At 27.4% G+C, this 10,507-nt stretch overlaps 1 protein-coding gene across 1 annotated transcript; it reads left to right on the top strand.

Moving 5' to 3' along the window:
* Positions 1-2,912: 2,912 nt before the first annotated feature.
* Positions 2,913-4,668, top strand: Phum_PHUM601220 (protein vestigial, putative; the record flags this gene model as incomplete). Its single annotated transcript, XM_002432746.1, has 5 exons — positions 2,913-2,927; positions 2,998-3,202; positions 3,298-3,471; positions 4,176-4,353; positions 4,437-4,668. 5 exons carry the CDS (start codon positions 2,913-2,915, stop codon positions 4,666-4,668), a joined length of 804 nt encoding a protein of 267 aa, XP_002432791.1.
* Between the last annotated feature and the right edge of the window lie 5,839 nt (positions 4,669-10,507).

Below are 10,507 nucleotides of genomic sequence, written 5' to 3'. Positions count from 1 at the left end.
GCGGTTAAAGGAATGCAAAAAGCTTAAATTCCGAAACTACCCCCCCCACCACCACCACCACCTGCATTCCAAACATTTCTTCAACCTTTTCCTTCCATTTTTTTTTTTCGTTTCTGTTTGTATCAACTAAACTAAAAAACTTTTTCTCCCGTTTGTTTGTTTCTTTCTTTTTCGGTAGGAATAAATATAAACAAAAACAAACGAAAACAAACAACAACAAAAACAAAAACAACAACATATCGGTTTCGTTATTTTATTTTTTTGATTCTTATTTACCCTCCCCCTCCCTCCCCTCAAAAACAAAAAACAAACAATTTCTCGTTTAAATTTTTCATCAACCTGTTTCGATTTCCGGTTAAATTTTTCATTCGTTTCCTCTTTTTGTTTTCGCCCCGCCCTTTTTTTTGTTTACAAAAATTTTTAATTTTTTTTTTATTACTTTAATTACGATAAAAATAAATATTATTAATATTATTATTATTATTATTTTTATTAACTTACTAATAAATTTACTTATTACGTAATAATAATAATAATAATAATAAAGAAAAACCGTTAAAAAACTCATCATTTAAATAAAAAAAAAAAACGTCAAACGTTTTATATATAATAATATCAATAATTAAATATAAAACGATATAATCGATATATATCGAAATTGTTAAATAATCGATAATCGAAATCAATAAAAAATTAAAAGAGAAGAAGATGAAGAAGAAGAAGTAGATGATGAAATTTATCATTCATTCGCTCATGATTCATGAATTTTTGTTTTTTTTTTTTTTTCGGGGGGGGGGGGGTAGGTGAGGGGAGGGTGTTTGGGGTTGGGGGTGAGGGAGGTAGGGAGGTATGGGACGTTGGGTAGAGGGGGGGGGGCTTCAAATTCGAAAACATCGAAAATGTGATGATGTATTAAAAATAAAATTTATTTTGACAGATAATCGACAGCCATAATTTTCTCCTTTTTTTTTTTTTTTTTGTTATTTTCGATCGGGGAGGGGAGGAGTGGAACGTGGAGGCAGCACCGGCGGCGGTGAGGTGGAGGTGAGAGGGGAAGGAATGAAGCAGAAGATTTTTTTTTTTTTTTTCGTATTTGATAAATCATTATTGTTTTTATTTTATTTTTTTTTTTTTAAACATTCTATGGAAACGTGGGAAAGGAGTGTGAGTGCGAATGAAGCGACGGGGGGAAAGGTGAGATGAAGGGGTAGGGAAGAGCAGGGAAGAAAAGGGGATGAGGAAGAAGAGAGGGAGGAAGGAGGGAGGAGGGAACGCTTAAGTATCATCGACTTTTTTTTAAAAAAATTTTTTTAATTTCAAACGCTCCTCTTTTGAAATTTTTGGCGGTAAATCTCATAATTTTCTTTTTTAATAATAATAATAATAATAATAATAATAATGATAATAATGATAATAATGATAATTTTTTACGGTCGGTTAAATTTTCATAATTTATAATTTAATTAATAAATTACGAATGTAAAAAAAAAAAAAATTTTTTTAAAGCACCACTTAAACCGTTAAAAAAATTATCATCATTATCATCATCATCATCATCATCATCATTACCATCATATTTTCATATAAATAAAACTTGATTTCAAATAATAATAATAATAATTTAAATGTCAATACAAAAAAACGAAACGGTTATAAAGAAGAAAAACAATTCGCCATTTTGATTTTTCTCTCTCCTCTCACACACCACATAATCGATCGATCGATCGATATATCGATAAAAAATTTATCGTATCGTTCGATCGATCGTTTAAGATTTTTTTTTTTAAAATAAATTTACGACGTTCAATAAAAATAATTAAAACAATACAAAAAAAAATTAATATTAATAATAATAATAATAATAATAATAATAATAATAAATTTTCATCTTTTTTATTTTTATTTTTATATGAAGGGGAAATTTTTTGGAAAATGAAAAGATTCAAAATAAATTATTAATAATAATAATAATAAAATATAAATTTGATGAAAGAGAAACAATGGCTTTGACTTTTTTCAAAAAAAAATTATCTTCGGTTTTCCGTGGGTTTTAAAGGAGAAAAAAAAAGAACACGCACAAAACACGCACAAAACACGCACCTTGTCAAATAAACGGTGATTTACAATTGTTCTATATTTAAAATATATATATAAGAGAGAACCGATTATAATAAATTCAAAAAAAGAGAGAGAGAGAGAGAGATAGAGACAATCTATTGTCTCCTCGTTTTCCTTTCCTTTACCAAAAAGATATATTATCAAGGGTCGATTTTTCGTGTTCTTCTTCTTATAACTTTTCTTATTCATAATGCGGTTTGGCCTTGTGTCAGACATTTTTTTTTTTTTTTTACAATTTTTTGAACTGTTGCCAAATTTACCCTAACGAAAAATGAACGGGGGGGAAAAAAAAAACTAGTCAAATCAGTATCCGTTTAAACGATTCGATTGTTATTATTTTTTTTTTTTTTAAAAGGAGCCGTTTGTTGTTGTTGTTCCTGCCGTCGGGAAAGGGGAGAAGGGAAAAGGGGGGGAATCGTTTCGGTATACATAAATATAATACTTTGATTCTCATACCGATAAAATTATCGATAATAATATACTCGAGTAGTGTAATATTAAAAGAAAAGTTTCTCAATTTATCTCATTAGTCGAATTTCCGGTTCGCTGAACACACTTTTCCTTAAGATTTTCTTTCATTTTTTTTTGTAACTTCGGAGCGGATAAGCGCAAAAAAAAAATCGTTTTAATTTACCACCCCGTCTATTAAAGTAATAGAGAGAGAGAGAGAGAGTGGGGGACGGAGATAATAATAATAATATGGCGGTTATTAAATATGTTTTGTTTTCCGTAATAAAAATGGTCGATTTCACAGATCGAGTTTGATTAATTAACGATAAGTAAATTTTTTTAAAATGAAGTTAATCGACGTAAGTGCGCGGTTGATTAATCGTTTTGCCGAACCGACGCCATTTTGTTTTTCTTCTTCCTTTTTTCCAGCTAAACGTTCAGAGAAGTTTTCAAGATCACGTACATACAAATTTAACAACGACAAATCTTAGCGGTGATACCGGATACGTTTCACATCACGGTCACAGTCAACAATCAAGTGCTGGATCCGTCGGAAGTTCCGGTCCGTGTAATTCTCCAGGTTCTCCAGGAGTTAGGTATAAAGAAGAAAATATACGAAATTCTACATCGGAAGGTGAAATTTCTTTTTTCGTTGTAAAAAATTCCCACGATGGAAATATCTTTTTCGTGGTGGTGATGATGGTGGTGGCATTTTTTTTTTTTTTCCAGGTGATATTGAAGATGGCGGTTCGGATGACGAGGGTTCCAGTAGTTCCAGAGCTCAATACGTATCCGCAAATTGCGTTGTTTTTACACATTATACAGGAGATGTTGCTGCCGTTGTTGATGAACATTTTACACGTGCTCTTAACTATTCCGAAAAAAGTTCCTCCGGTTCAAAAGGTTACACACATATATATTTTATAATTAAAATTTTTTTTTAAAACTGGAACGCGTGTTTGTGTGCGTGCCTATATATATTTAAAAGTCGTTAAGTCATAGAGCAAAACATAAAAAACATAATTTTTTTAAAATATAAAATAATAATAATAATAATAAAAAACAATATGGCGACAATAAAATTCTTTAAATGCCATATAAAATGTGAACGAATCCGTGTTTTAAAATTCCAAAAAAAAATTTCCTTTTTTTTTTTTAATTTCATTATTATTATTTTATATTTTCCCGTTTGTTTTTAACACGCACGCACGCACACACGCACGAACGTCGGAGAAAAGTCGGAAAAACGATGGAAATGAAATATTTATAATTATAATATTCGTAAAATTATTTATTACTTTAAATAATTTCTGTGAGGGGAAGGGGGAGGGGAAAAGGGGGTGTGAGGTTTCGAAAATACTTCGAATGTGTTTTTCGACTCTTTTGTCAAAAAATAATAATAATAATAATTAATAAAATCCTCCCCTTTTTAAATATTTTCATACGCCATTTATAATTTTTTTTTTTTTTTTTTTTACAATAACGAAAATCCGTTTTATGCCGAGTTATAATAAATTTTTATTGATTTATTTTTAGTAGAATGATGATAATAATAATAAATAAATGACGTCATAATTCGTAAATAATTTTTGTTGTTGTTGTTAAAGATTCGTCACCAATGTCGTCTAGAAATTTTCCGCCATCTTTTTGGAGTAGCAATTATCAAAGTCCGACGGTATCGGTATCACATCACGGAGAACTTTATAGCGAATATCAACACGCTGCTGGAGTCGATCCGTGGCACACGCATTATCAACAATACACGACAGCAGCACATCATCACAGGTACGTGCCATATCTCTCTCTCTCTCTCTCTCTCTCGAATGTTGTCGATATCGCTCGAATAAAAAAATTGTTATAATTAATAGGGCCGTACACGATTATCATCATCATCATCACAACACGGTGGCACAATATTCTGGTCTTTTACTACCTAGAGCTAGTCTTGCACCGCAATATGGTAAAGATGCTTGGACATCGTCTCATCACACGACAAGATTACACGAATCCGCACATTCTCACACTCATTTCGAATCTGCTTATTCAACGTATCCTGGAATGTCTGGTAAGTTTATCAAATCATTATCATCATCATCGTAAACGTCATACTTCTCTTTACACACACACTGATAAAAGAATAAGTGTGGGGGAGTGTGGGAGAGTGGGGGGGGGAGAGAAGGAAGGGAAGGGAAGGGCACATGTAATGAAAATTTGTAAAATTCAATATTTTCAATGGAGAGTGGGGGTGGGGGAGTACATGATCCATCACGTAGGCATCCATTCATTAATTTTTTTTTTTTTTTTTTCGACTTTTTAAATGTTCGGGACCCTCTTAATATATATATATATACTAACCTTATATATCTTGTCAGTAATAAATGCACGCGACCAGACAATAATCGTTTCCCCTTTGACATTGTGAACATTTTATTAAAAATCAAACAAAGGATTTTCCTAACACTCGACAAGTGAATTGCTTTTTATTGTTTTTTATTAGTTTTCTAAATATTAGTTGGGGTGGTCGGTTACGTACGGTTTTTAACAACAGCGAACAACAGCGGAAAAAGTGGCGGAAAATTAATAATAATGATAATAATAAAAACGATTTTCTTTTGACGGCATCAAACGCGTTAGGATTTGCTATCAATTTCCCTATACATTCGCCATTTAAAAAAAAAAAAAAAAAAAGAAATCAATCGAAAGAAAATTTCTAGAAAGATCTGAAGAAGGAAGAAATTAATATAAAAAAAACAAAAAAAAGGTTCGAGAAAAAAGTTGATTGATCGAGAAAAAAAGGTCCGGTTATGTTGTTTATCTCTCTCACTCTTTCTTTCTCTTTTTCTTTTTTTTTTATTTTCACGACCCGTCATTTCCGGTCATTTTTGTTACCATGGTAACAGCCAACAAATTATATTCGAATACAATATGTCTGACTGTAAAACTCTTGGTTTTCTTTTTTCTTTTTTTTTCCCATCCATCCATTCATCTATCTATCTTTCTCTTCATCTTTCTTTCTTTCTTTTATTTCGATTGTTTTTTTTTTTTTTTTTTTATTTCCTCTTCATGAATTCGTTTGAACTCTCAAAGGTTTTTCCTTTTCTACTTTTCCTTTTGTTAAGTCCACCGAAAAGTTATCATCATCATTATTATTATTATTATTATTATTATTATTTGTTTTTAATTCGAAGCGCGTTTTTTTGTTTAAAGAAAGAAAAACCTTCTGAGAAAAATCTTTTTTATATAATAATTTTATAAAAAAAAAAATTATTATTAATTTTAAGAGATTTTAAATAATAATAATAATAATAATGATAATAATGATAATAATAATAATAATAATAATAATAATAATGATAATGATAATAATGATAATGATAATAAATTTCGAGTTGAGTTCTTTTCTTTTCTTTATTTATTAGGAATTTTATTTTGTTAATTAATTTTTAAACGACGGAAAATGATTTTTTTTCTCTCTCTCTCTTTCTCCCGAGGAGAAAATTTTTAAAAATTTACAAATTTCAAGTAAAAAAAAATTAATAATAATAATAATCATAATAATAATATAAACGAAAAAGAAAAACATTTTTTGTTACCCTCTCTTAAATTACACATAACACTTTTTGAAACGTAACCTATAGCTAGTTTTTAAAAACGCCCACGTTTAACTTACGTCACGGTCAATTTGTTATAACGAGAGAAAATATGACTTTGGAATTTCCCTTAAACAAAAAACACTGGGCTCGTGAAAATGCATTTCTTGATAATAAAAAAAAAAAAAAAAAAAAAAATTGTTTTTTTTTTATTAAACCCGTCAGGAGCGTATTAAGAAAAGATTTTTTGTTTTTTTTTTTTAATAAAATTTTTTTTTTGTTTTTTAAAGGATTGGATGCTCAAGTTCAAGAAGCATCAAAAGATCTTTATTGGTTTTGAAAATAATTAAAACGATTCCTTTCGCGTGTGTGGTTTAATATATACGAAATTGAATTTTCGGGGACGAAAGTGCGTTTAAAAAAAGTGCGTGAGTGCGCGTGTTTTCCTTTTTAAATGTTTCGTGTTATACGTGCGTGTGGAAAAAGGTTGTTTCGCGGGTGACGAATAGAAAAAAAAATCCTGAGAACGAGTTAAAAATAATAAATAAATAGTTTTTTTCGATAAATTATCGATCACTCGATCGATCTATCGATCCATTTCGATTAGTTTGGATTTATTTATTTATTTAATTAGAAGGTAATTAAAAAAATATATAATTTTATGAATAAAAAAAGTTAATTAATCACGCAGAAAATTGTGTAATAAAAAAAAATTGTAATAATACTAATAATAATAATGATAATGATAATGATAATAATTAATGATTTATTTCCGGTATTAAATTGAAAAAAAATTATTACGATTATTATTAAATTTAATAAAACAACCGACGTGGCAGGAGTAAAATTATTCTCGTATTGTATTCATAAAAATTATTATTATTATCATTATTATTATTTTAATTGAATTTTTATGGAAATTTCTTTATTTTCTTTTCATCATCATCATCATCATCATCATTTTCTTCTACTTTTTAATATTTTTTCTAAAGTTTTAAAATTAAATTTGAAAAAAAAAAAAAAAAAATTAACGGTTTTACTACTGCCACGTCACGTTACGTCACGTAAAAATCAAAATTAAATATGGCGTACATTTTTATTAATAATTTTAAATTGTATTTTCATTTTTCTCATTTTTTTTCCGGTAAACCCAACACAAAATTAAGAAAAAACAATGAATGATTGATTGATTGATTGAATGAATGTTTATTTTAAAAATAAATTTTAGTATAACTATAAATTTATATATAAATCGTTTGAGATTATGGCAATTATCATTATTTTACGTACCAAAATAATAATAATATTATTTAGAAAATTAGGAGACGTGTTAAATATTATATTGCCAGAATCCAAAATATTTATTTTTATCATTATCATTATCATTATTTTTATTATTAATATTATTTTATTTTTATTGTATGTGCAATGATAAATATTCTTATTAATATTATTATGTATATTAATTTGTATATAAATAATTCTTTTATTATTTAAATCGAAAAGATTATTAATTCCTTACAACATTCAAACAGCCACGACAACAACAACAACAGAAATACGACAGGAACAACAGGAAGAGAAAATAAAATAAAAGAAAATTAATTTATAATTAAAAAATTAACAGAAAAAGAAAGTAAATAAATGAAGACCAAAATTTTCATTATGTATAAGTAAGTTTAATTATAAATTCGTTGTAAAAGCGCATAAACCGTTTTCTCTCTTTGAGAGTTAAAGAAAATTAAGTTGGGAAGGCTTGAAAAGATGAAAAGGTTGAGGCGTGGTGGGGGAAGGGGGAATGGGGAGAGCGGGAGGCAGGGGGTGGAGAATGTTCGAGATGTAAACGAAAGAATCCCCTTCCCTTAAAAACCTTTCTTTTCTCAACGGAAAATTTTCAATCTCTCACCACTACCATATTTCTTTTCTCCTCATTTTCCCCATCCATTTTTATAAAACAACGTTACTACAACTTTGCAACAAAAAAAGAGAGAGAGAGAGAGAGAGAGAGTTCTTTGTATATATATATATACATATATTAACTCTTCAATTAACTGTTTCCAAGTCTGAGATTAACTTTTACGTGAATTCATTAATGAAAAAAAAAAGAAAAGGAAGAAAGTAATAAAAAAAAAAAAAGAAAAGAAAAAATTAAAACTAAAAAGAAAACGCTTTTAGTAAATGGAAAATCCAACGAAATTGAAAATCTTTTGTTTTAAACACAAACCCATGGCGGTCGCGAATTCAAATGTATTTATTAACTTTAAAATTTATTTATTCCGCTTTTAATTTATTTAAATTGACTAAAACCCATTTCTTTTTAATACAAATAACCAAGAGAAATAATAATAATAATTGATTTTTATTGTTTTTTTTTCTTTTAAACCGTGCACACGTAGTTTGCCGATTTATATAATTAAAAATTACGATTAAATAAAACATATTTTAGTAATTAATTATTAAAATAATATAAATTAACGCTTACGTGTCAAATAAAATCCAAAAGTTTTCTTCAAAATCGTTTAAAACATTAAAAAAAACGTTAAAAACAAAAAAAGTGATCGATAACGTAAAGATTCGTTCCATTTTGTTTAAAAAATCATAACGATTTATTTATCAGTGTGACCACCTTAAATTTCATTTTGGCAACAATTAAAAAAAAACGTTGCGTTTCCTACATTCATTGTTTACTGTATTGTCGTTTACCGCGTTATTACTAACCACAAATTAATATAATAACCGTCGTTTTTGTTTTGTTTCGTTTTTTTTCTTTTATTTTATTTTTAAAAGTGAAAATAATTAACTAATAAGAAATTCGTACCTTATTAAAAATAAAAATTCGTCTGCGGCTTTGACGTATCGTTTATTTTAAAATTTTTTCGTTTGTCACTTTTGTTAATTAAGTATTCGCGTGTAATGAGGCGTAAATGAAAATAATAATTTAAATAAAAAATGACTAATAAAGATTAAGATAAACAAACCGACAAATCTGTTTTCTTAACCTTCTTTTTTTTTGTTTTTCTATCGTACCAGATGTGTTAAGTAATAATTTTTTAAAAATATTATATACTAAAAAAAATTTTTTTTTGGGTTGGATTTTATCACACGTAAATAAATTAGGAGTCGTCGTCGTCCATTGTTTTCTCAGCCATTTTACAAAGGTAAGTTTATTTTAATTATTATTTCTCTTACTTTATTAATTTTTGAGTAAGTTTATGTTTTTTTATAAGGTTATAACGGTTTTTAGTAAAAACAAATTATTTTTAACATTCGATTTTAAAAGTATTACTCAAACAATTATAAATAACGTTTTTCCTCCTCTTTTACACACACTCTCTCTCTTTTTTTTAAATATTATTATTTTAAAATTAACAGTAGTTGAATTCAATTAAAAAAGAGAGAGATAGAGAGAAACTTTAATAAAAGTAATTTAAAAAAAAAAAAAAAAAAAAAAAAAAAGAAGTTTTTTTTTTTTTAATGAAAGGATTAAACAAAAAAATTTTTTTCGAAAAAAAAAAAGAACGATTGTTTTTAAGAGTTAGATAATTGTGTAATAAATCAAGTTGGCTGTACTGCAGACAGTTTCTGACGTCATAAATCAATTGTCAACACTGACTGATCTTCATTTTAGATCTTTTTCCGACAACAACAACAACCCCCATTTTGACTAATTTTTTTAAAACTCGAGAAAAAGATTTTGTTTTTTTTTAAAAAAAAAAAAAATTCCTATTGATTTTGTTCGTTTTCCCTCCCCCCCTCCATTTTGTCAATAATTTACGTTATTAATATATTTTACGTATAAATAATAATAATAATTAAATTATTAAAAAAAAAAAAAAAACGACGACGTAAAATACGTTAAAATGAAAATTTATAAACGGGAAGAAAATTTTTTTTTTTTTAAATTTGATAATTTTATTTATTTATATTTATTTTATAGATTATCAAATGGCAAAAGGTTTTAAGAATATAATAAATTATTTCAAAAAAGTCACCCTGTATTTAAAAATTGGGGTTGATACCATATGTGATGATGATCACGTTCTTTTACATGTGTAATAAATATACTCCCTAAGGAGGATATCACCTTTGAACTTTTTCACAAAAAAAAAAAAAATTTTTTAATGAACGACGATATTTCGACAAAAAAAATCACATAATCTAAAATCGTTTTCGATATATATCGCACTAGCACAACCCACGTGAATGAATGATTGAATGAATGAATGAATGAATGAATGAATGAGTGTTATAGGCTTGACACATCCATACGTGTATGTGGAAAACAATTCTGACATTATTATTATTATTTAAACGTAGAAAAAAATCATCATCATTATTATTTTTTAATT

Source organism: Pediculus humanus, genomic scaffold (genome assembly GCF_000006295.1).
Source record: "Pediculus humanus corporis 1103172108318 genomic scaffold, whole genome shotgun sequence".
Taxonomy (NCBI): Eukaryota; Metazoa; Arthropoda; class Insecta; order Psocodea; family Pediculidae; genus Pediculus; species Pediculus humanus.
Note: the sequence above shows the minus strand (reverse complement) of the source record. Positions and strands in the feature narration are given on the sequence as shown.